The following is a 26,780-nucleotide window of genomic DNA, read 5'->3' as shown; positions in this document are numbered from 1 at the left end:
AGGCCAGCCGCTGCTTTGACGGCTCTTCTGTGGCCTTTCACGCTCTCCTGAAACACTCTTAAGCACAGTGAGATTCGAATACTTTATTGTTTATGTGAGATGGACTGCAGCTTTCTGGAGACGCTGACTGCCTCTGTTTGCCTACAGGCTACCCTCTCCACGCCCCCGAAGCCTACTTTCCCTATTTCAAAAAGAACAACGTGACTGCAATCGTGAGATTGAACAAAAAGATTTACGAGGCGAAGCGCTTCACGGACGCCGGCTTTGAGCACTACGACCTGTTCTTCATAGACGGCAGCACCCCCAGCGACAACATCGTGCGGAGGTTCCTGAACATCTGTGAGAACACGGAAGGGGCCATCGCGGTCCACTGCAAAGGTGTGCTCCAGGTCTCGGGGGCCAGCTGTACTTGGACAGGGCGAGCCCGAACGCCCCCTGATAATGATGAGCGAGACCTGCTGGTGATGGAAAACAGTCGGGGGTTTCTCTTTTGTATTAGACAGTTGGAACATGAGCCGATTTTTCATAATCCCTTCCTAAAGGAGGGATTAATCTAATCACCTTGGCGTGGCCCGGCTTTCTTGGCAAGTCAGAGCGTGTACTTTCAACATTTCTAAGCCCAGGCTCATTGACTGAGCATCATAAGCAGGGGCCGGGTAACAGGGGTGTCCCTAGGCTGGAAAGAGCATCTTTCCACAGGGAACTGTGCCAAGAGGTGAACGTTGCTGGTTCCCTTATCCCCTTTCCCTTCAGAATTATCTTTTCTCCATATTCTCTCACTATCTAACATTTAGCGCTTCCATGTTGGAGCGTGTGTGTGTGTGTGTGTGTGTGTGTGTGTGTGTGTGTGTGTGTTCACACGTGTGTAGGCCAGAGTTTGACGACAGGTGTGGTTTCCTCAGTACCCCCCCCCCCAACTTTGTTTTCTTCTTTTTGAGACAGGGTCTCTCACTGAACTAGGAGCCTGCCTTCTTGGTTACACGGACTGGCCAGTGAGCGCCAGGGACTCTCTTGTCTCCACGGTGCCTCTGGAATGGGCGCTTTGAGGCAGGGGTTGTTCAGAGAATAGCAAGTGTAGGCCTCAGTTTTAACAACTCAAAATGCAGGATTCCCAGTTCAACTTGAGAGTTGATGTAAAAAGCAGTAAACGTCAACAGCAGCTCAGAGGCCACTGCGGGTCTTCCAGGTTGGTGGTCTCAAGATTCCAGCAGAAACCAATCACTCCTGGGAACCGGAGCCTCTAAGTCCGCAGCTCTTCACAGTGCCACGAGGTGGCGCTGCTCACATGGCTTTGTGTCCACAAAGGTTTTTTTTTTTTTTTTTTTTTTTTGGTTGCATTTTATGCAAATCGGCCAGTAGGTGTTGGGGATGGTACCAGCTCTTTTCATGTGCGGAGCGCTGCTGTAACTGCCTTATTCAGACAGTGTGGCTTTGGTTCTGACAGAAATTAAAATACCATTTTGTAGGCCCTTGCTTCTATGTTTAAGATTTGAGTAGGTGGAGGAACTTTGCTGAACATGTGAGCTGTGGCAGCGATGCGAAGCTGCATTCCCCCAGCAGCCTGGAAGAGAGGGAAGCGAACCCGCACGTGGCCCCCGATTTTAGGGATGGCTCCAGAAGTGGGGCTGCACCCACCCTGGACGCAGCCCTTCCCTCCCCTTCCTTCATGAGGGACAGACCCTGGCTTGCAGGGTTTGGATTGTTAGGTGCTCACTCGCTTGCTTCTGGACTCTCTTCTGAATGTGTTTCACAGGCACCCCAAGTTCGTTTTATTGTAACCCTCCCGGCAGGAAGGAAGATGCTCTAAATAGAATCTTGTGCCAGCTGGCTTTGGCTATCAGGCTGTTAAGATAAAGGACCCCAAGAAATTGAATTTTCGTCAGGAATTTCGTGCTGGGGGAAGGAAAGGGGCTGAAGCCTGGTGCCAGCTAGAGGGAGAGCTGTGTGTGTGTGTGTGTGTGTGTGTGTGTGTGTGTGTGTGTGTGTGTGTGTGTGTGTGTGACATCAGTTGACAACTTGTCCGATCAGGATCACTTTGCCAGTCTTAAGGGGTCACTGGACCCCTTTGTTCCTCTCCCCACTGAAGCGTGTTGAATGAATCTCCATTTCTGACTCTACTCTCAGATGGATCTTTAATTAGACCACTGTGGATGGGTGACTGAACCTGGCTCATGTGTGTGTGTGTGTGTGTGTGTGTGTGTGTGTGTGTGTGTGTGTGTGTGTGTCAGCTGTTGGGGTCCAGCCTCTGACCCTACACCTGGTAACATAGTGTTCTCATGTTGTTAAAGCTTGCTCAGATACAAGACAAGGCCAGACTTTTGTGTATTTCATGTGTCAGCAGCACCCAAGGGCTTGTGGATCGTGGCTGTGAAGGTTTAGTAGGAGATGCTCCTATCGTCTCTTTCAAAGTTCAGTTATATACATATATATCAGCATTTTTCCCACAAGATTTTAATTTGGTCTTTTCCCTAGGCCGTTTGTTTTACTATTACAAGGGCATGTGTTTATCTGTGTGTTTATAAGCCATATTTTGGATCAACAAATTCAAGGGAGAAAAAGACAAAGCTTTCATTTTTTTTATTTAAAATCTTTTCATACAATATTTTTATCATGTTTTCCCCCTCCTGGACTCCTTCCCTATCCTTCCCACTTCCCTACCCACCCAACTTCATGTTCTGTTTCTCTCTCAAAACAATAAGAAAACAAAAAATGAAAATCAAAACAATAATACCAAAAATCCAAAAAGACAAAAAATGCTCAAACCTAATACAATGAAACAAAAGCTCCCTAACTCCATAAAAACATGACCAACTACTTCTGGGTATGGGATCTGTCCTGAGGCACGGATAATATATACGGTGAGAGTCCACTGGGGAACACTGATTTTCCTTTTGTCAGGGGCGGAGGAGAGATATTAATTGCAAATAGCTTCTTGGTTAGGGGTGGGACCCCTGTGTTCTCTTCCCCCTCTCAGTGCTGGGACCCTTTCTGGCTTGAACCTGTGCGGGTCTTGTGACTGCTGGCCCGGCTCTGTGAGCTCACATGTGTGTCAGTATTGTTCTTGGAGTAGATGGGGATTAATAGAGATTCCCCAAGAGCATAATGTGCAGTGGGTGAGATGCTTTGGAGCACTCGGTCCTAAATGGGATGCCTTTTTAATCCCCCCCACCCCAACATATACACACACACACACACACACACACACACACACACACACACCAAGGCTCAGGGATCTAAGTGGAAGTGGAGGTGGAAAGATTGTAAGAGCCAGAGGTGGTGGATGATTCCAAGGAAATAGCGTCGTCTTCCAGACAAAGCTTTCATTTAAATGTAGTGCCTCTCTTGATAATATGTCATGTCTAAGAAATACTGGGAAAATAAAACTGCAGTTAAATATTCTCGTTACAGGCTTTCTCTGTATATCACTTACCTGTGAATGTTTACCTCTTAAGAAATGTACACACATTTTTTTTCCTATCACAGAGGTGTTTTTCCCCCCATATTTCCAACATCACTTTAATAAAGTGTTGAAGTGAGTTCTTATAGAGGAAGGTCACATTCACATGTGGTGTTTCTTAAATATGAGGTGGCTTCTTCCTTTCTCCCGACTCGTTCACACAAGTAGGATTCTTTTATAAGGCTCACACCTTTGGTTTAATTGCAGATGTTTTATTTTTAATGGCGTACTTAGCTACCTAAGCTTGCTAATTACTTTGACATCTGCCCTGATTAAGTCAGCTTAATTTTCTGGAAATTCAAGCAGCACTCGGTGTTTTAATTGAACTAAAAGGAGGTGGAAGTGAGACTCCTCTCCTTTGGTAAATGAACTCTCAGGGGGGACTGGAGAGAATGGAAATGTCATGTGTCAACATACAGCGTTGCACAGAGGCATTAGACACAGCCCTGTGGCGAAGGTAGGGAACTCCCAAGTCAGTGTCTGCAGTCCACGCGAGGTTCGTTAAAGGAATGGCTGTGAATCTGAGACGTTTTCCAGCATGAATATTAATCTAAAATACAGCAATGCTCTCCTTCTGTTGTGCGCCTATTGATGCCCTGTTGGGAATCAGAAAGAGGGACTGGCAGTCTAAAGCACTTGGTATAAAAAAATAGCACCTTGCACCCTTGTCAGGCTGTGCCAGGGAGCCCTTTAATTAAGGATGCTTTAACATTTTTGTTAAAGTTTTAATAGAAACTTGGTGAAGTACTCCTATTCTGTTCACCGTGGTAAGAGCTCCCAACTATTGAGTGCTAAGTAGGTTCTTTTTATAGACCTAAAATTATAGACTCCTTTTGAAAGGGGGGAAGCAACTTCAGTTTCAGAGAAATTTGAAAATTCGCAGCCCCACCTTTCGGGTGTGAGTAGGATTAGGAACCTGCCTGGGAGCGGTGAGGGGAGTCTCCACGAAGAAGCCCACCTGCTCTCTCTCTAGACAGGGACCCAAACTGGAAACCCCAGAGAGCCGCTGGCTTGGGCGCCTGCTCCACCATGCATGCTCAGCTGCATTGCCTCCATGCAGTTAGTTACACTAGCCTTGCCAGCTCTCCGGAGAACGAGTCTCACCGGTTTCCCCACACTAAAGCGAGAGTCCAGTGGGACTGTGGTTAATTTTACCCTCTCATTGATGTTGATGTTTGATCTGGGACAAAAGGGTGCTTGAGGTAAATAGGGCATATACACATACCTCATCTCATAACAGTGTATGCATGCTTTGTAAAACGGAGAGGGGAATGGGAAGGGAGCAGCGGGCAGCTAAGGGCACGGACGTGACTATCCTTTGTCCCTTCATTTTTGCGTTTGATGTGCAGTCTAGGCAGTATTGCTATCAAGGGGGTAAACTGCGTGTGTTGGGTAAAATCCTTTGTGTTTTTTTCCCTGCACAAAGTACAGATCTACAAGCAGGGTGTAGGTGCCCAGAGCACTGCAATTTCATGGTGGGTGATTAGAAATAAAGTGTCTATAGATGCTTCTGGGAAGCAGTAATATAAGAAAAGGCCAGATGGCTCAGCAGGCAGAGGCGCTTGTGGTCAGGCCTGTCCACCTGAGTTTGGTTCCTGGGATCCACATGGTGGAGGAGATAGCAGAATCTAGAAAACTGCTGTCTGATCTCTACATGCACACACACACACACACACACACACACACACACACACACACCACAGATGAGTAAATGTAACTTAATTAAGGTAACTATAGAAAACTGATTTAATGACATTCATTTTCTACATTTTAACACTTCTTGAATTACATTGGGTTTAAAATTTGATAAGCAATAGTGTATATTGCACCATTGGACTGTTATGGCTGTTTAATGTTGATTACTGTGCATTTCATGATGCTGGGAGATTAGGTTATCTCCATTATTTGACCAAGCAGACAGAGGGGTCCTTGCAAATGCAATATTTTGTTTCTTTTTCTTGAAGTCAGTGGTTTTGTTTATTTATCGCAGCCCCCGGGGATTGATCCTAGGACCTCATTCATGCGAAACAAACTCTCCACCACTGCATTACAGCCCCAGCCCTGGACTATTCATGCACAAAGCTGTTAACTAGATTCTGGGTCCCCCTCTCTCTTCCTCTCTCCCCGCTTCTTCCTGCCTCTTTCTTTCTGATCGGATCTCACTGTTTATCCCAGGGTGGCCTGGACCCTCCTGATCCTCCTGCCTCTGCCTCCTCCATTCTGGGATTACAAGCGTGTGCTGCCACACCGTGTTTTCCGATTTCCTTTTCTAATGAAATGTTTTCAGGGATGAACTTCATGGTTAGAAATTGTATTGATTTTGAAACTCACTGTGACCCAACCGACACGTCTTTCTCGTCCATCCCTTGTTCCTTACGGCTGTATCCCAGCTCCTCTCGGCCATCTTTGCATCCCTGCCTCTTTTCAGTTTTCCTTCTGCCCACCTCTCCCTCCCAGCCAGATCCACTCGTTTCTATCATGTCATTTTCTTACCCTAAAATGTAGGGCAGCTTCATCTTGCACTTTCCATTGCTTAAAGAAAAATGAAGGTGGTGTTTTGTGTTGTTTTTTTCCCTTTTCTTTGGTACTGGAAATTGAACCAGGGGTGTTGTGCATGCTTGGTAGATACTTTGCCATAAAACAACATCTCCAGCCTGAAAAATGTACACACACACACACACACACACACGCACACGCACACGCACACGCACACGCACACGCACACACACACACACACACACACACACACACACACACATTAGTTTTTCAAGGCAGGGTTTCACACACATTAGTTTTTCAAGACAGGGTTTCTCTGTGTCATTCTGGTTGTCCTGGAACTCACTCTGTAGACCAGGCTGACCTTGAACTCACAGAGATCCGACTGCCTCTGCCTCCTGAGTGCTGGGATTAAAGGGGTGTGCTAGCACCGCCTGGTGGGGAAAAAAATGTGTATTTTTTACGAGAGAAATGGAATGCTCATCAGCCACTGCTATGTCACTGTGCTCGATCGAATCCAGGCTATGGACCGGGTCATTCCCCTGTCCTTCGGGGTACGGTTGCTACACTTCACATTTCTTCTGTTTCCCTTCCTTACAGCTGGTCTGGGAAGAACAGGGACATTGATAGCCTGTTACGTCATGAAACACTACAGGTTCACACACGCTGAAATCATTGCTTGGATCAGAATTTGCCGACCAGGCTCCATCATCGGACCCCAGCAGCACTTCCTGGAAGAGTGAGTACCCTTTCCTAGGACTGCCCTCTCGGTCTCATCCCTGATCCTTCCTGCCTCTTGTTCCCTGGCTGTGGCCCGATTATAAAATGACTGCTTTGTTAGAGAAGGCGGCGCCTCCGGGAGACTATTGTTCCTTGACAGCTCAGGTGCTCTGATCTTGTACTTTCTATCTCTTAGATCAAGTGACAGTGAGAACGCCACCATCCCTGCCTACCCCTTTTCTGTCACTTTCTGTGATGTGGCTACAGTGCAATTTTCTCCTGTCATCCCACCTGGCACTGTTCGCTGTTCATTCCTTCCCTTTGTTTGCGTGTCTAAAAACAGAGTGACTTAAAAAAAAAAAAACACAAAACAAAACCCCTCACCACTGGGGTCAGTCACTTGGTTTGGTGAGACAGCCAAGCCGCTCGTGAAGCTGCAGTTTCTGGATTCATGCACGAAGGTATCGAGGAGTGAACAGGTAAGAGTCACTAGGTCTCCGTTCTGGCCCAGGTCTCTGCCAGCTTCATGCTCATTAGTTGGAAGATCCCTTGTACGTTCACTTATACCTGTGCCTTGCCGTCCGACCCCAGGCCACTGGGTAGAAAGATACAATTTGTAAGAATGCTCTCTACGAAGCAGCTGGTTTCCCCTTAAAATATTAAGCACTTACGTCAATTTACCCACAGAAGGAGGAGAGATTTTTTTTTGGCTCGTTTTGAGGTAACATCTCAAATAGCTCCGTTTGGCCTTGACCTCAATATGTAGCTGAGGATGACTTTGACGCCTCTGCTTCTACCTTCTGGGTGCTGGGATGACAAGGTGTGACATGGTGTTGAGGATTGAACCCAGAGCTTTTTGAATGCTAGACAAGTGTGCTGACCACCGAGCGACACTTCCAGCCTCATAGGGTGAGGAGATGAAGGTACTAGTTACCTTCAGTCCAGTTCTCACATACTGTCAGTCACTCTTATCTTAATGCAGACACTTTCATCCTTTGCTTTCCGGTCGGAATGGCTCTGCTGACTAGCATTCTTTCCCATAGAATGGTTCCATTCTGACTTAAATTGGCTTAGTTTGGATGAGGCATCCTAAGTAAGAAAGATGTTCCAAGTAAGCTTTTAACATCTGAAATGATGAACAAGTTCTGAGCCTGGGGGATTATTGGTTAACTAATCCTACAGGGAATAACTGCTAAGAAAATGAGCAGCAGGAAATGAGCAGGAAAACCTCTTCTTGAGAGCGAGAGACAGAAGTGTAATGAGTTTTTAAAAAAAGTTATGCATAAATAGGGTTGTTAAGAAGACAGACGTGTCTAGGTTTTCCCCCCGTGGGAGCAAACATAATTAATCTGTTGTTAGGATTTTATTCTTAATGAGACTCCCAGCCACAGGCTTCCTCTAGTATTCTGTTGTGCATTTTCTACGTCTGCAGCTTGGGGTATATGCCTATTATACTAATTGCTTGGTAATGTTGAATAAGTGGCCTCCAGGTTCAAAACTCAAAACCCAAATATTCCTAAACCTACTTCCTTAAGGCATTTTCTCAGTCTCAAAGTGATCCATTGGAAGATCGCTCCTTCAAAAGACCTGTTATTTGCTCTAGGCTCTCTGCCAGGCACAGCTTACAGAACCCAGGACGCCACTGTTTCAGCTCACATTTTTTCCCCCTCGGGATGTTAGGGTCCACCATCCTTTCCCTTTCTGCTAGTGTCCACCTCCCAATGCTCTCTCCACCCCATTTTTCTCTGCCTTCTCTCGTAATGGTACCAGGAGAAATTAGGGTCCCGAGGCACTTGTACTCTGGCTTGAAGCATCGCCTTTCATCTGTAGGTGCACACACTGTAAGACTTGGGCAACATCCTTCGGTGTGAGTCATACTACAGTTTTCCAAGGATCTGCCTATGCAAACTGGAGTGCGGGAACGACCTACTTCCATAGCTAAGTGCTGTAATGCTTGGATCAGAACCTTCAGAAAGTAGATTTCTTTTCTACCTTTTATGCTTTGTGAGGCAAATTTAGACTTGTGAGGAATAAGGCCTGTGTGGCTCATGGGTTCTCCTAGGGCTTTCTTTTTTTTTTTTTTTTATCTTTTTTTTTTAAGATTTATTTATTTATTATGTTTACAGTATTCTGCCTGCATGTGTCCCTGCAGGCCAGAAGAGGGCACCAGATCTCATTACAAGTGGTTGTGAGCCACCATGTGGTTGCTGGGAATTGAACTCAGGACTTCTGGAAGAGCAGTAGGTGCTCTTAACCACTGAGCCATCTCTCCAGCCCCATCCTAGGGCTTTCTTAGATCGTCTCCTTCAGTCTTGTGGTCCAGGGCTAGTCTGCCAAGTATCAAACTTAACTTTTTACTCTCTTGTTCTCTCTTCTTTGGCCCTTCCTTTCTGTTTGGCTTTTTCCTAGCCCGTGATTGGTGTAGCCCCTGGGAGATGTCATTTGGTGCCCCTGGGACACACATTCATCCAACAGCTGTGCATTGTGTGCAGGCTTATTCCAGACAGTCTTCTTGCTTCCGGGGTGTAGCTGTGTGCATCTCAGCCAAGGCTCTTATGGTACTTGCCTTTCCATTGGGAGAGGTGTGCAATGGGGTGGATATGTGATGACTTTTGATGGTAGGTGCTGTGAAGATGTGATAGAAACAGGCGGAGAGGGTGACAGGTAGGAGTGAGGCGTTCTCTCTGCATGGGGAGGTCAAGGGGAGCTTCACTGACGAGTTGCACTCCCAGGACAAGAAGGAGCAAGTCCTGTCCACATCCTCATGTGTTCCATGCAGGCCACTGTTTCAGTCTGGAGTGAAGGCTAAATAAACAAGGTGCTACCGTGGTGCATGGTAACCCTAGAACTCAGAGTTGTGAGGCAGGAAGATCAATAGTTCAAGGCCTGCTGGGCAACATAAGAGTTACAGGCCAGCCTGGGAAACAGAGGGAGATACTATCTCAAAAAACCAAAGTGAAAAAAAAAAAAAAAAGAGTGACAGCTAGCGACCATGGACTGTAAGAAGCTGGATGTGGGTGCTGGAGTGAGTTAACAAAGCAATCCCCCTGTATAACCTTCCCATGCCTAGGAAGGAGAAAACAGCGGCAGCCCGCTCCAGGTCTTGAGTTCTTCACTCTTCAGCCCCAGTTCTTCTGCCAAAGTGACCATTGTTTTGAATCATCACACCGTGGATGAACTGTGCAGGCTCTGGAGCCCTGTCTGAGCAGGACCAAGCAGAATGTGTACCCAGCTTTGTAAATCCCACATTCTTTGGGCATGGCTGTGTAGCATTAGAATGTCTGACTACGTGACGTGTTCTTGATGAGCATTCTACGTTCTACGTGACTTGATGAGCATTTGGCTTTTTCCCAGAGTTGGCTAGCTTGTGTTCTTCGCTTGCACTGTCTGTTGGGTGTATACCCGGGGTAGAGCCGTTGACTATGTGTGCCTTGGGCCTTAGGAGAATTAAAAAACAGCAGTTTCTGGAGGTCTGGCAGCTGAGGGGACGGGCGGGCAGAAGTCGGCACTGGAGCGGGGCTATATGGAGCAGGGAGCAGAGTGAGAGGCAACATGGGGCCCTGGCCTTTGGGGAAAGATGAGCACAGGAGTCTGAAGGGCTGTACTGGATCAACATGTTTACTTACTTTTCCTCCTTGTACGTCCTGTTATCAGGCTTAGAAACTTTATTTCAAATGCCTTTTTTTCTCACCACTTTAAACATCTCGTGGAAGTTTCTCCTAGGCAGTTTTGTGTTAACAGCAATTTTTCTTTTTCCTTTGATGCCGTTAAGAGCTGACAAAAGGCTTTCTCTGTTAAATGTAAACAACTTAGAAGCCAGTTTGTGTCCTTTTCCTTTCAACATGCACCCCAAGTTCTTAATGAGAGGACTCTGGGATAATTATTTTCTGCCTCACTCCTCTGTTATAACAGACACCTGGTAAGAATGAGCCTCTCAAGAAGAAAGATTTATTTGAACTCATGGCCACCGAGGTGTCAGCCCTTGATTGCTTGGTCCTGTTGCCTCGGGTGACATGCTGCAGGGTAGTGAGTGCATCCTAGCAGGGAGAGCATGGGGGAGGTAAACAGCTGGCCACCCCTGGTTATGGCTGGAAAGCACCCCTCCCCCATGACTTCACTTCCCTGTGTGCCCATCCTCTTAAGGGTCTTTCCTTTCCCGGCTGTCCCATAGGCTAGGGACCAACCACCTCGATCTTTGGGGAACACTCAGCACCACAGTTAGCATGTTTGACATTTGCTGCTGTACTTGTCTTTAGGTTTCGGGTTTTCCTCAGTCATCTCTCATTTTCCTGTCCACATCGCTCTTGTCTACTTTTGAGATCATCCCAGGCACGCAGGACCTTCCTTTCCTCCTTCCTTCCCTTTCTTCTTTCTTTCCTTTGTTCCTCTTGGAAACATTTATTGAAAGCCACTACGCAGGTAACTGGAAAGTTGCAGTAAAAGTGACGGCTTGGTTTCTGACCCACGGAGCTCATGCCTTGGGGTTGAGGAGAAACGTGCGAACAGACAAATGTATCAATTATACAGCTGCTCTGATGGGTGCTGTGGGGAAAAATAAACCCAGAAAGAAGGATGGGGTGGGGTGGGGTGGAGGAAAGGCAGCTTTAAGTAGACAGTGCTCGGGACCTGCATTAGAAAGTGCAAGTGACATGGAAAACTTTTTCCTGATCTTATTTTCTTCCTTCTGGTTTAAGTTCTAATCTGACAAGTAAACATCATATACCTGAATGGTATACACGATGGTCCCAAGTGTGTACGTATTATTGAATGGCTAATTAAGCTAATTAACAGACACATCACCTCACACACTGCCATCTGATATGGCACAAACACTTAAAAAATCCACTCCTTCAGCAGTTTTCATGTGGACGGTACATTTGCTGTTAACTTTAGACACCCTTCTGAACCACAGCCCTGTTGAGCATCAGCCTCCTGACTAAAATTCTGCATCCTTTGGTCAGCGTCTCCCAGGCCCTCCACCCCCAGCCTCTGGTGGCCATCATTTCACCCTCTGCTTTTGTGAGTTCGACTTTTTAGCGTCTTCGCACAGCGAGAGACTGCAGCGTTTGCTTTTCTGTTCTTGGCTTATTTCACTTAACACGACGTCCTTCCAGGTTCTTCCGCTTGGCTGCACATGGCAGGATTTCCTTTTGTTTTGTTTTGTTTAAGGCTGAATGCAATTGCAGAAGGCCCTGCTTTCTGTGCAGGGATGGATACGCAGTTTGATTTCTTGGTTACTGTCGATTTTGCTGTAGTGAACACAGGCCATGCAGGTAGTTCTTTAACATACTGGCGCAGTAGTGATTTACTTAGACCATATTAAATTTTTCTTCTTTTGAGGACTGTACATACTATAACAGCCAGAGTAATTTACATTCCTTACTGGGGCAATGCAGGAGGGTTTCACCGAAGGAACAATGGCTGCCCATGAGAATGTATGGGTTAAAAGGGAGACTATTAGGAGATGATACTGAAAGATAAAGAGGCCAGGTCACTCAGTCTCCTAAGATTTCATCAGCTCTTTTTATTTATTAATTTTATTTATTTTGTGGGACTATGAAAAGTCAGTGAAGGTTTTGAATAGAAGAGTCATCACAAATTTTTATTTTGAGGTAAGTGTTAGTTAGCATATACTTGAAATAGTTGCGAGAGATCCAGTGTGCCCTTTGCCTGTTCCCCCAAATCCCTAACCCTTTCCAGACTGGAGTGTGGCTTAACCAGGATGTGGGTGTTGGTGGCGTCAGTGGAGTGTGGCGATCCCCACCAGGGTCCCTCGTTATTCCTACTTCTTCCTACCCCGTGTCTAAACTGGCAACTACCCAGGTGTTCTCTGTGGACTTTGTATTTGAAGAGCTTCTGCAGTCTGGATGTGTGGCACACCCATACACTCAAACTCAGGAGTTGGAAGGCTGAGGCAGGAGCAGCCCAGGTTTGAGGCCAGCCTAGGCTACATAGTGAGACCCTGTCTCAAATAAATAACAGTAATGATGAGACTTCTGAGTGGTAAAAGTATCTCTCTGTGTACTTCAGTCTGTTTTGGTATCTCTCTGTGTACTTCAGTCTGTTTTGGTTTCATCAGTGGTATACAGTGTTCAGAATTCATGTCTTATTTGTTTGCTTTATACTCAAGTATTTGTTTTGATGATTATAAATGATATTTCTATTTCCATATCACCATGTTCATTGTAAGTAAGTAGGGAAACAGTTAATTTTTTTAAGTGTGTATTTTATATCCTAAAAACTAGGAGGGGTGTGTCCATGCCGTGTGCATGTGGATGTGGATGTTGGAGATGGGGCAGGGGACTTCTGTGTACACAGTGGTGCAATCCACCAACAGGACAGTTGGATTCTTTTCTAGTCTGTGCCCTTCTGTTTCTTCTCTTGCTGCATAGACTAAAACTTCCAGCATTTTGATGAGTGGGACTCAAGCAGACCCCCTTGTCTAGCTCTGGATCCTTACTCCTTGGGTCTTGGGGTTTGGATCCAGGCATTTATCATTAAGCTGATGTGAATTGTTGGATGTTTCCTGAAGATATTCTTCACCCATTTGTGGATATTCCATATATTTCTGTTTTTCTGAGTTCCTATGAATCTTGATTTTAAATTTTTTCAAAAGCTTTTTCTGCTCATTGCTATGACTAAGACTTCCCTTCTCCTTCTCCCCTCCCCCTTCATCCTTATCTTCTTCTTTCTCCTCTGCTCCCTCCTTTTTTAGACAAGGTTCCACAGTTGTCACCCAAGTTATTCTAGAATCCACTGTGTAGCCTGGGCTGGACTCAGACCTGTGATTCTCGTGCCCCAAGCTCCTGAGAGCGGGCATCACCTGTGCAGCACTAACCTGGCTTACAGTTTTCTTCTCTAGCTTATTGGCATGATGGATTTCAGAGATTGTGTTTTGGATATAGATATGGAATTCCTAGAATAAGCTCCATGTGGCCATGGTATGCAATTCTTTGTTCATATCTGTAAATCCCACTTGCTGTCATTTTGATACTAGGGACTTTTATGTTTGAATTTGTAAGTGGTATGACACACTGTGTGTGTATATGTGCTCTGTTTTTTGTGTGAGGTTAATACCAGCTTCGTTCATAAGGAGCCCAGGTCTTGCTTTTGCTCTTCTATTACAGGAAGAGATTATATACAATCCATGTTAATCCATTTCTCTTTTTGAGACAGTGTTGTGCTTTGTTACCTAGGCTGTCCTTGAACTTACCATTCTCCTGAGTGCAGGGATTACAGGCGTGTACCACGTATGTCTGCCTAAAGATGGCACTCATGATTTCAATTCTTCCTAGATGGTCGCTCATGTTTTAGATTTCCAAGTTTTTCAGACTTGGCAGTGTTTGTATACGGTTTATCAGCTCAGCATCCCTGATCTGAAGAGCTAGACCCTGGGCAGCTCAGGATCTGTGACTTCAGGTAAAGGTGGGCTGCCTGTGGTTAGCTTCATTCCTGCTATCATGTGTGCCCGTGGGTTTCTGTCAGGCTGGTCAGAAGTTTATTTTTATACCTCCTCAACTGGATTTTTTGGTTTCATTAATTTTTAAATAATGGTTTTTTGTTTTTGCTTTTTCTGTTTCTCACTTTTTTGAAATTAAGTCTTTTTTTTTTGTGGCCTAGGCTGATGTGGAATTCAGTATGTAGCTCAATGTTTCATTGATTTTTTCCACTCTACATACTTTGGTTTTAACCTTGTTGATTTATAATTTCACATTTGTTATTTCCTTCCACTTGTTTTTGGTTTACTCTGCTCTTCTCTCAGTGAATTCTTAAGGTGTGGCTGAGAACATTGATTCAAGGCATTTTAATTCCTTACTAATGTATGCATTTAGATTTTGTTTTTTTTTTAGACACAGGCTCATTATGTAGCTCTGGGTGTCCTGGAACTCATTTCTCTTGGGATCTATCCTACAAATTTTGATGTATTATTGTCCTTACCTATCAATCACATCTGTCTTTCCATCCATCCATCCATCCATCCATCCATCCATCCATCTATCCCTCTCTCCATCCATCCATCTCCTGACTGTTGCTCTACATACTTACCTGACATTCACTGTCGCCGCCCTCTATCTGCTATCTAATCACTGTCCAGAATGTTGTCAGCTTCAAGAAATGTTTGTGTGGCACCTAAAGAAACGTTAGCTTACTTCCTGCTGTATACCCTTACCATTTGTAATTATTTTAACTATCTCACCAGTGAACATTTAGAACCACAGTAGAGGGAGTCACAGTCTTGCTCACTCATCGTCATTAGAATCCAAAAATAAGGAAAGGCCCACTTTGTTCACCCATATTATTTCTTACTGCGACCGTTGCCCCCTGTGCTGTCCTAAAGTTCCTCTTTCTAGCTTTTCCTTTTGCTTTAGGGAACTTATTACAGTGATTTTCTTCTACGGTGTGTGCGTGCATATGTGTGCATGCTTGCGTGCATACCATGGCACACACTGGGAGGTCAAAGGCCAATCTTAGATGTTCTCTTTGCCTTCCACCTTGTTTGAGACAAAGTCTCTTGTTTGTTGCTGTGTATGTCAGGTTGGGTGGCCCTCAGAGCTCCCAGGGATCCTCCTGTCTCTGCCTTCCATCTCTGCACAGGAGAGCTGAGATTTTCAGATGTTCACCATAGTGCCTGGCTTTCTGTGGGCTCTGCAGCTCTGAGCTCTCACACATCCTCGCCCTTGCAGGGCCATCTCTCCAGCCCTCGAGGTTCTTTTAGAGTAGATTTGCTGGCAACCAGTCCTTTTAATTTTCCTGCATTTTGAGAATGTCTTGATTTCTTCTTCATTCACGCAAGATCAGTTTTTCATCTTACTGTTGGCAACTTTCCTCCACGATTACTGCTGAGAAGTCTGTTGCTGTTTTTGATGTTCTCCACCATAGATGATGTCATCTGCTTCGAAGGTTTTTCTAAAACTTACCTTTAGTTTTCAGGACTTAAAAAGTATGGTTATTTTTTGTGCATGTGCAAGTGTGTGCATCTGTGTGTGTACCACAGCACGTGTGTGTGTGTGTGTGTGTGTGTGTGTGTGTGTGTGTGTGTGTGTGTGTGTGTGTGTGTAGGTCAGAGGACAACTTTGTGGAGTTGGTTCTTTCCATCTTCCCATGCCTTCTGGGGATGGAGCTCAGGTCGCCAGCCTCGGTCAGCAGCCCTTTCCTGCTGCACCATCCTACAGGCCTAAGATTTCCAGGACTGCACATGTCATAGTGTGGATTTCTTCCATCATTTTTAGACATTTGCTCAGCTTCTCAGGTGTCTGAACGTGTGCCTTGACAAGTTTGGAAATAGTAGTTTGGGGAAAATAGTTTCCCACTACTATGTCTGTCAACCCCCTTCCCACCCCGCTCTTTCTTCTCCCCTACACTCCGTCAGCGTGAGTATTTTTGTCAGGACCCACAGGCTGTGCTGAGCATAGGTGTTTAGTCTGTTTTCTCTTGGGTATTCAGAGAGGTCATTTTCTGTTGTTCTTTCTGTTCACTGGGTCTCTCTTCTCCACATCCTACTATTTAGTTTGCCTGCAAATTTTACATTTTTTTCCATTCTAAAATTTCCGTTTGGTTCCTCTCTGTTCTGTGTTTCTTTCCTGGGGTTTGTTATTTTTCATCTGTTTCATGCACGTTTGTAATCATTCATAGAAGCACTTTGATTATGGCTACCTTTTACTCTGTCAGATAATTCTGACATTTCTATAATTGTATCAAACAAATTGGCATTTGTTGATTATTTTATTTCATTCAGTTGATGGGAATGTCTGAAGATGTCATCCTGGACATTTCCCTAGACTGTTATGAGGCTCTTGTGCCCCCTGCCCCTATTTTAAAGATGGTCTCATGTAGCTCCATCTGGCCTCAAACTGGCTCTGTAGCTGAGGATGGTCTTGACCTTGAATTTCTGGTTTTTCTGCTTCTATCCCATGAGTGCTAGGATCGCAGATTTGCTTCCCTATCCCGGCTTTATGTGGTGCTAGGGGTCAGGGAGGCCACCAGCTGAGCCGTGTTCCCATCCCATATGTGTCCTCTTACATTGCTTCACGGAGGAGGGTAGCGGTGGGCAGAAGATTTTCTGTCCTGCTACTACAGGTAGAGGCAGAATTCTGGATTCCTCGCCCAGTGTTTGTTGTAACTGGAGGCTTCTAGTCACTGTTGGGTGGATGTGTGTAAAACAAGTCTTACAAGGTCTTATTAATAAAATAAAACCTGAAGCCAGGTATTGGGGTGAACACTGGAAGATCAGAGAAGCAGAACCAGCCACAGCTAACCTCACCTCACCAATTCCTCAGTTGATCTCGTTTTCTCAAACAGGAAGCCTCTGAGTCCTCATCCAAATGGATCTCAGCTGAACTGCTGCTCAAAAGCCTAAAAACTTAACCAGCCAAAAGTTTCTAGTTTCTGGTCTTCACGCCTTATATACCTTTCTGCTTCCTGCCATCACTTCCTGGGATTAAAGGCATGTGTCATTATGCCTGGCTGTTTCCGGTATTGCTTTGAACTCAGAGGTCCAGACAGATCTCTGCCTTCAGAATGCTAGGATTAAAGGTGTGGGTGCCACTACTTTCTGGCCTCTATATCAAGTGGCTGTTCTGTTCTCTGACCCCAGATAAGTTTATTAGGGTGCACAATATTTTAGGGAACACAGTATCACCACAAATGTGGAGCTGTAACCTTTTCCCGTGGTTCTACTGATGACATGATGGCTGGGCCTCCCTCTGGCTCATTGGCTGATAAGGGAGGGATGGGATGCCGGGAACCACCTGTTGGGATGGAATTCCGTGTTCTACCTTTAGCACCTCGGAGGAGAGTGGTGCTTGCTTGTAAGATCTCATTCTCTGGCTCACTACATGGCTGTCTTCAGTGCTTCTGTGGTCAGGGGAGAAGGGAGTGAGTGGCTTTGCTCTTGACATCCTGGTAGGAGTGGGATCCTAAGATCCCCTCCCAGCTTTTGCTGGTGGCCTAGAATAGGGTCGCTTTTGTTTTTCCTTCTTTAACTGCGGTGTTTGGCTGTACCGGAGCATTCACTGTGGAAAGTTTTCCTAGGATCCCCTTTTCTTGTCCTTTGATTACAGAAAACAGGATTTTGTTGATGGGGAAAACCCTATTCCATCATCATTTGTGGATCATTCCCTCCTTTAGAAGCAAATTCTAAATGCGGGATTTATATGGCAAAAAGAAACCCCTGCGGCCTCATTGCTATGGTGTCTCTTGAGTCTCATGGTTCCTAAGCAGTTTACCTTCATCTGTTTTCTGAGTCTTGGTTATCTGAGTTTGGTTCATATACGGGATTTAAAAATTTTATTTAGTGGGAAGAATGAGGAAAAGTATGTGTACTTCACCTTCCTACAAGTGGTGCCACAGCCTTATCTTTCGAGAAAATTGATAAGACTATAGTGTTTGGCTTGATGTCCGCTACAGTAGGCTGCATGATGTCCCCAACAGGACAGGGCACATTACAATCCCTCGTTCCTGTGGTGTAACTGTATAAGGAAACAGGAACTCTGCAGAACTGGCTAAGGATCTTGGTTTTGGTGAGAGTATCCTGAACTACCCAGTGCACCTGCTTGGGGCTTAAGGTCTCTGAAAAGAATCAGGGACTCACTTAGAGAAGCCAATAATGCAGAGGCTACATCGATGCACTATGAAGGTGGAGGGAGGGGGCATGTTAAGGAATTTGGCAGTCATTGGATGCTGATAAAGACGAGGAAGCAGATTCTCTCCTCAGAGCTTCCAAAAGGAACTAGTCCTGCCTACACTTTGGCATTCGCTCACCAAAAAGATGATTAGATGTCCAAACTACAGAGTAATAAGGAAGTGAACTTCTGTGTTCCTTTGAACCGCTGTGTGGGGGGCCCTCTGCAGAAGCTTGTGTGTCTTTGCGTAGTCAGGAAATACTGACTGAAAGATGCACATGCTCCAGCGACAGGCGAGACCCATCTGAACTTCTTGCCGTTGTCCTGCTTTTTAATTTGGAGCATTTGACGTGGGGGAGTCGTGTGGCGCCAGCATTGCTCAAGGAGGACCAGGCTGCCGCCGGCACAAGATGAATCAGATCGAGGGGGTCGGCATCAGAGAGGCTAATAAGGAGACTGCAGCCATCTGTCAGGGAGACAGGCTCACTCAGAGGCGAGATACGGGCTGGAGAGTTAGAGACATGCACCAGGAACATTTCAAGGGGGAAAAAATAGGCCTTGAGGACCGATTCTATGAAGAATGGGGAGGATGACGTCAGCGATGACGCAAAAGCGTGAATAATTAACAGGGCCATTAGGAGAGGAGTGGGGTGACAGCCGTTCACAGTTTCTCCGTCTGTCACAAATGATGGAATAGGCACGAGGGACTGAAAAGCCAATCAGGGCTTTTTGAGCTGTATCAGTTCTAAATCTGTGTCTATAGAAAAGCTGGTTAGTCATATCCTAACTTCCCTGAAAATGAGAAAAAAGTGTATGTCCAGGTGGATGGATGTGTCCTAGATACACACTCCTCTTGTGTCACCGGCGGGGAGAGGTGTCCGACGGCGTCACTTCTGCAAATTGTTGATCAATTGAGACACCTCAGCAGTTCCAAGCTTCTCCTTTGTTATGCTCTGATAGTTCTCTATTTAAAGATTCCCCTAGGATATAAATAAAGCCGTGTTCGTTCAAAATACACATCAAGCGTTTTTTCCTAAACCCAAAACCAAAAATACCATTCTTAAGCTATAAATATCATCACGAACCTAACATGCTTCTTCTATGAGATGCCCTCTAGATCGTTAGGATGACACACAGATATCTCTCTTGTCGTTAGTCCACCCTGAATGCTGCTTCTCAAAGACAGCCTACAACGTGTAGACATGCGGAGTCAGGCTGTTTATTAGACTCCATTTCTTGTCCCACTCTTCTCAAACTTCCCCCAGAGAACCTGCACAGAGCTGAAAACCTAGACACCGCAGGGAGCTCTGTTTTGAATTACCTTTCCAAAGTAATAGCTCTGTGTTTGAACCCCCTTTCAGCCTTCTTTTTTAAAGGTTTGTTTTGTGGATGTGTGTGTGCGCCTGCTTTTCTGTATGTGCACCAGGTGAGTGTAGTGCCTGTGGAGACCAGAAGAGGGCATCGGGTCCCCCTGGAACTGGAGTTGCAGGGGGTTGTGAGCCACCTGATGTAGGTGCTGGGAACCGAACCTGGGTCCTCTCCAAGAGCAGCCAGTGCTCTTAGCTGCGGAGCCATCTTGGCAGCACCCCCCTACTCCACGCCAACCTTCTTCAATCCACGGATCCCAAATTCACCCTCCTGCTCTGCTAGTATAGCTGTTAGTTGTTAGCTGTCCGCAGTTAGCTCTTTTGCTGCATCTTCAGTTAGTTGCAGGCCTGCTCGTCAGCGTCCATCTGACATCAGAGTGCCTAAGAGTCATTTGTTAAACACTCAGCCTGGTCGAGCAGATCTGGGGTGGCACTTGAAAGTCTGCATTTCTAACATGATTCACCTGTGTGCCACGATGCTGGTCCTTAGCCCATATTCTGTTAACGAGGGACTTCAGCTCATTTTTACTCTGTTCTACCATGTCTTAGTCAGTATTCAATTGCTGTGAAGAAATAGCATGACCAAGGCAACTCTTATAAGCACTTAATTGGCACTTGCTTACCCTTTCAGAGGTCTAGTCCATTGTCATCATGGTAGGAAGCATGGTGGCATGCAGGCAGACATGGTGCCGGAGAGGTAGCTGAGAGTTCTACATCAGGATCTGCAGGCAGCAGGGAGAGAGAGAGAGAGAGACACTGGGCCTGGCTTGGGGTTTTGAAAACCTTAAAGCCCACCCCCAGTGACACACTTCCTCCAACAAAGGCACACCTCCTAATCCTTCTAATCCGATAAAGAAGTTCCACTTTCTGATGACCAAGCATTCAAATATATGAGCCTATGGGGCCATTCTCATTCACACCACCACATACCACAAGTTGCCAAGTTATACCACCTCTCTCATTGGTGCTTAGAAAACTTGGTGAATTAATTTCACCATTGGGTTGAGTCGGATGAGAAACTAATAGTTCAACCACTACTTTTTGTTTTAGGAAGTTGATGAAAATAAGATAAACTATGTAGAAAATGGGAAACTGGGGCTGGGTAGAGAGGTCAGTTGGTTAAGTGCTTGCCACATTAACACGAGTGCCGGTGGCCATGTCAGAGGAGCAGCAGGTGGCAATGGAAGTTCAAGATGTCAACCTACCAGGAGGAAACTCCCTGATGTATCAATCTTGGTTAGGCAAGGCCCCGAGACCACAGACCCCAGAGTGTGTCTTTTGCTTTTGCTGTGCCTTTACATGTTTGCCCCTGCCAGCTTCCTCTGGTGTCTGGCATGGTGTGAATGGGTGTGGTGAGATCCCCACTGCCTTAATGCAGTGTGTTTATCTCATGGAAACATCCCATTCTCCTGGGCATTTTCACCTGTAGATTATTATGAAGGTGATTTGTCCTAAGATGTACTGTCTAATTGATAATAATAGTTAGTTTATACAGAGTTTTGATGAATAAAAATAAATATAAGGAAGTATCACACATGATAGAACACATGAGTTTCTATTGAGGAGCTGTATAGACTGAGGTTTAGGTTAATGATTAAGAAAAACGATTGAGTCCCAGTTAGCCCAGCCAGCTTAAATTCTTTTAACCTTAATGTTGGGAGATGTGTTCACAGGATTCAGAGTGCATAATGGCTGAAACACACCTTTGAAAGTAACTTAAAGTTAGACTAGATGTTTTTGTCAAATAGCTTTGAGGTGAAAAACCCAAGAAGACAATCTAAAGTTTTAGAAAGGCACGTAGTTGAATGTAGAACTCTTTAAGGTCAAGCAGTCCAATTATTAGCTGCTGCACTTTTCTTGCTAGGATTGGTTGATGACCAATGGGTATAACTCCTTATACCCATTTCTGCCCTCAATCTCCTGACAAAAATCTATTGATGAGTGGGTATGCACCCTAAAGATTTAAAGTAGAGCTGACTGATTCTTTTTCATATATAAAAGTTTAAATTTGTGATTCTTTTAAGATTCCTTATAAGGTTATCTTTCAAGATAAGTAATAAAGTAATTGGCCCTTTCTTTGTAACTGCAAAATGCAGCCTGCCAGTAAAAGACCTGAGTGAGAAGAATACCTTGCTTGCCCACACAGTTGATCTATAAAGTTGCTCGGGTATGAATGTATGTGAGTTCTTGGGATAATTTGTTCTTCACCTATAATACGTAAAACATTTAATCATGTAAGGGATATGGAAAACATACTTTTCTTTTCTACTGTTTGTTTTGTATTTGTTGTTATCATTTGCTTGAAAAATAGAATGTAACCACATAGTAATTTTTATATTGCCTGAAAGATTTTGCTGGGGTATATGAGCTGTAAGAGAAAGAATAGAGATGGAGTTAAAATGGACTAGAAGGAAAATATCAAGAATGAGAGTTAGAAGGAAACCATTAAGAATTAGAGAGTTAGAAGGAACTAGAAGGGAAAAATCAGGAATAAAGATACAGTTAGATGGAAAATATCAAGAGTGAGAGAAGGAAATCACCAGGAAAATGAAAACTAGGGAATGCAAAAAAAGAATAAAGAGAAGGTCTGAAGGAAACCATCAGGAGAGTGTGTGAGTCTTTTTCCCTAACCCACTCAGATAAAAAAGTCATAGTATGTGCCGACACCATGGATTCCTTTCAAGCCCTGGGCTGTCTGGAGGCTGGTCACCCAGGCAGCAATACATGAGCACCAAATTCTGTTCCCCAACACCCACTTAAAAAGCTAGGTATTCTGGCTTGCACCTTTAATTTCAGAGCTGGAGAGGAGAGGTAGGAGGATCACCAAGGCTTGCCAGCCTGCTAGTCTAGACAATTGGTTAGCTCCAAGCTCCATAATGAATTCTGTCTCAAAAAAAACAAGGTAGGTTGAGATGAAAAAAGATACCTGAGATTGTCCTCTGGATTCCACATATACACACAAACATACACATGTCCACCCATGTGCACTATATTCCATCACAAAAAACATGGCTTTGGGTGAGGCTTAAAGTTATGTTGGAGTACTTGCTAACATGCATGAGGCCCTGGGTTTGAACCCCAATTGAACTATTTATGTTGGCTGTGGTGGCACATGCCTGTAATCCCAGCAGTGGAGAGATGGAGGCAGGAGGATCAGAAGTTTGAGTTCATCCTCAGCCACCCTGAGGTTCACTGTCATTTCTTTTTATGACCTTTTAAAAGGTACATTTAGTAGTAGGTCAAGGAGCACAGCTTAAATGTTTTAATAGCAAATTTAAACATTTAGTATTTGGCCTTTCCTAAAATATAAAAACTTGAAGTCTTAAATATTATTAAAAATTATAATTCAACAGTAGAAGACAGTATGGTTTGTATATCAAAATAGTAAGCATTTTGCTTAAGTTTTAGTTTACATTATTTGTCAAAAGTCACATTTTTAGTTACATAAGCTGCTGATTTTATTTTTAATGTTTACTCTTGAACCTTTTATTTAATTTATTTAATGGCCATCAGTTGACATTAAAAATTACTAGAGAAAAAAATAAAATCTTAATATTGGTTCAAACGTCAACAGCAATAGCTAGAATTTTCAACTGCTGTGGCATAAGAAACTTACCTTGAATACTTATGCCAGTTATACTAGATAAAAGTTTGGATAATTAATTTTTTGTAATAAGTTATAAAATTAAATATTAAATATTAAATATAAATACTTTTAACCATAAAAATTTAACCACTTTTAGATGTACAGTTTATTGATTTTAAGTACATTTACAGTATTCTTATGCCATTCCCACTATTTATGGAATCTTTTTTTTAATCATTCGAGACAAAAACTTTGTATCTATTAAACGATAAACGTCCACTGACCCCTTCTTCCAGTTATCGGTGATCTGCATTCTACCTTCCTGCTATATGAATTTTCATAGTCTGGGTACCTCATATATTATCTGGCTTATTTGACTTTGCGTGTTTTCATAGTTCACTCACTTCATAGCAGCAGTTAATTACACATGTCACAATCATAGCATGTTCTTTGTAGCATGCATCAGCATTTCAGCTGTCCTCCTTTTTTTTTTTTTTGCATTGATGGGGATTGAACCCAAGACGTTTGCGTGAGAAGCAAGCACTTTATAATTGGGCCTATATTTGCAGCCCCTTCCTTTGATTGTAAGCCTGAATACTATTCCACTGTATGTTTGTATTTTGTGTACCCATTAACTTGTTAATGAGCACTTGAGTTGTTCCCAACTTTGGAATATTGTGAGCATTGCTGGTTTGAGTAACAGTGTGTGGGTATCTGTTTGAGGACCTGTGCTCAGTTTTTATTTTTATTTTTATTATTTTTTTTTCTGGACTATGTGGAATTCTTTGTGTAGCTTTTTAAGGCATTGCCGAGCCGCTTTCCACAGCAACTGCTCCGTACCACATCTCCACCAGTAATGCATGCTGGTCCATATGCAGTCAGATGATGCTCTGTGTCCTTGTCCTAAATGGTCAGAGATAGGAGTTGAAAGAGGAGCATGGTAGATTTTTGTGAAAAGGTTTGCATTTTGGTCTAACATGCAGATGGTCTAGCAGCTGATCCTCTTTCTGTACCAAAAAGGGAATTCTGTACCAAAAAGTAGATTTATCTACTTGAGTCTTTTAAAGTCTATCCCAAATCATTTTACCCTTCTAGTAACTTACTTGTATGCTTCAGGATTGCAAGCCTTCCCCGTATAGCATCAGGAATTCTACACAGTCTTCCACTTGGACTTCCATCACTGCGGGGCGTTTACCCACCAACCCCACAGTTCCCCAGAGTTTTCTTGAGTTTGAGCAGCAGGAAATATTAGATAGAAGGATTTAGATTGTGGAGATAAACAGATAGAAAATACAGGATAGCCTCGAGAGGGCCTGGAACCTATTCCAACGGGCCTTGACTGTCTCTGCCCTAAGGTATTTATAGAAACACCAAGGGGTGGAGCAAAAGATCCCCCCCCCGCCCCCCCGCCCCAGCACAGCCAAGTGCAGACCATCTCAGACACCTGCACTCAGGCCCATGGTCTAATCATCCTCTATGCGGACCTGCTGGGTAAAGCCACGAGGAACCTGAAAACGGGTTCCCACACATCACCGTGTGACTTTCTGAGTGCCTTCCTCCAGCTCACTTTGTGTCTCTTGTTTGCTTCTTGTCCGACATCTTTTGACTTGGTAGGCTGTTTCACTAATGCATACTCTGAGTTGGGAATCACCTCCGTGTCTGTCATCGCTCTGCGGCGTGAGGCTATACACAGAGTGGATTGGTCCTCTGGTCAATGCCAGACCAAACTAGAAAATGGGTTAGGGAGCCGAGGAGATGGCTCAGTGTAACAGCACTTGCCACACAATCATGAGGACCAGAGTTTAGATTCTCAGAACCCACGGAAGGGCCAGATAGACTTGGTGGCCCTGCCTGTAACCTATGCATTTGGGAAGCAGAGAGGGGACCCACTGGGGCAGGCTGGCTAGCTAGAATAGCTTGTCTGCGAGCTCTGGGTCAACTCAGAGACTGCCTCAGTCTACAAAGTGGAGGATGATTGAAGAAGACATCTGACCATGCTTCAGGCATGGTGTGTACATGTGTGTGTGTATATACATATACACACCCACACATATCACACCACATACATATACAAGCTCAAGATAAAATGACTTAGGTTTCTATATCAAATGACCAAATCATGGCTTTGGATGGACACTGGGGTCAAAGTTGGTCCACCCTGGTCAGCAGTGTGGCAGAAGGAGTGATAGCATTGAAGAGCTGGGATAATGTAGCACAGCGTTGGCTTACCCTAAGGCAGTGAGGGAGAACGTGTTATCCCCAAATAGAAACAGCTGCTGAGTGACTTCTGCGTGGCCTGTGCTCAAACACAGAAGTAGTTAGAACAGCACAACTGACCTGAGTTTTACTAAAAGCAGATATTTACAAAGAGGCATCCAAATCAATTACACATTGGCTCATATCGAAGCCAAGTTATTTAGTTATTTTCTTATATTCCACATTGGTCTATCCCAAGTCTGACTAATTTGGGCCAGGATGCAGCCAAAATCAGTTACCCCACCCAATCTTGGTTACACTTTTCTGGAAGGCTGCATTCAAATTTATTCAAAGATAAACCTCTTCCTGTTGCCCCAAAGCACATCTATTAGTGAAGGGCCAGTCACTTCTTGCTCTTGGGAAAATGTGCTACAGTATTGGAAGGCTGGCTTTCAGCAAATGTGTTAGCTGTACAAGAACTGAGTTTTCAACGCTAAATACTTTAAAATACATGTTTTATTTCTTTTGTTTGAGATGAGGCTTTTAAGGGACGACAGACACCACTCTAAAAGCTAGCACAGTGTGCGTCGTCTATGGAAAGGGATCTGCGTGGAACACCACTTCCTTTTGCTCAAGAAGCAATTGCGTACATCATTGCTTAGCAACACGCGGTTCAGCTCTGACATCTTATTCATCTTTAATATTCAGGTTCAGATCACGTCTTTCCAGAGACAGGGCAGGTTGAGTCTTTTAAACCAAGCAAGTGGAAGTTGTCACTTTGCAATTTTCATCCTGGGGCTGGCTGTCAGCAGTATCTGAGATTTCATCTTGTAACTTATGTTTGAATTGGACGTGTCTTTTCACTTTTAGCCTCTTTTAGGTCCGTCTGCCTCTGCATACTGTATTCTTTTAAATTTTGAAAAATGCTACCATAACCTCTGTATTTGGACCATCGCATTTAAATATCTTAGCGTGACACCTGAGACCCATCATGAGCAAGGATGCTTCTCCACATCCTGTGCTGCAACCAAATTAAACAACCCTGCATTCTCTGTTAGGCCATCTCCTCAGCTCATGCTTGCTTTTTAGGGGAGGATAATCTTGGATGGGTGAGTCCTGCTTGTCTTTCCAGATGGGGCCTTGCATCACTTAAGGACAGGGATGCATTCTGAGAAATGTGCCCTTAGGCAATTCTGGCAGCTGATGTACTTTGCAAATCTGGATGGTATAGGCTGGCCAATCACCAGCATGGTTTTTAAAAGGAGGAATATGCAACTTGTGCATTGTAATATGACATTGTGCTTAATGGTAGACTTCCTTTTTTATGGGGGGGGAGG

At 44.4% G+C, this 26,780-nt stretch overlaps 1 protein-coding gene across 8 annotated transcripts in view; it reads left to right on the top strand.

The window, feature by feature from the left end:
* Cdc14a (cell division cycle 14A) overlaps positions 1-26,780 on the top strand; it is a 176,904-nt gene that overhangs the window by 113,223 nt on the left and 36,901 nt on the right. For all 8 annotated transcript variants that reach the window (XM_076574866.1, XM_076574865.1, XM_015996533.3 and 5 more), the window contains 2 exons: positions 148-378; positions 6,554-6,692. In XM_076574866.1, the coding sequence (XP_076430981.1) occupies positions 148-378; positions 6,554-6,692 (370 nt within the window). The remainder of the gene's footprint in view (positions 1-147; positions 379-6,553; positions 6,693-26,780) is intronic.

Source organism: Peromyscus maniculatus, chromosome 6 (genome assembly GCF_049852395.1).
Source record: "Peromyscus maniculatus bairdii isolate BWxNUB_F1_BW_parent chromosome 6, HU_Pman_BW_mat_3.1, whole genome shotgun sequence".
NCBI lineage: Eukaryota > Metazoa > Chordata > Mammalia > Rodentia > Cricetidae > Peromyscus > Peromyscus maniculatus.
Note: the sequence above shows the minus strand (reverse complement) of the source record. Positions and strands in the feature narration are given on the sequence as shown.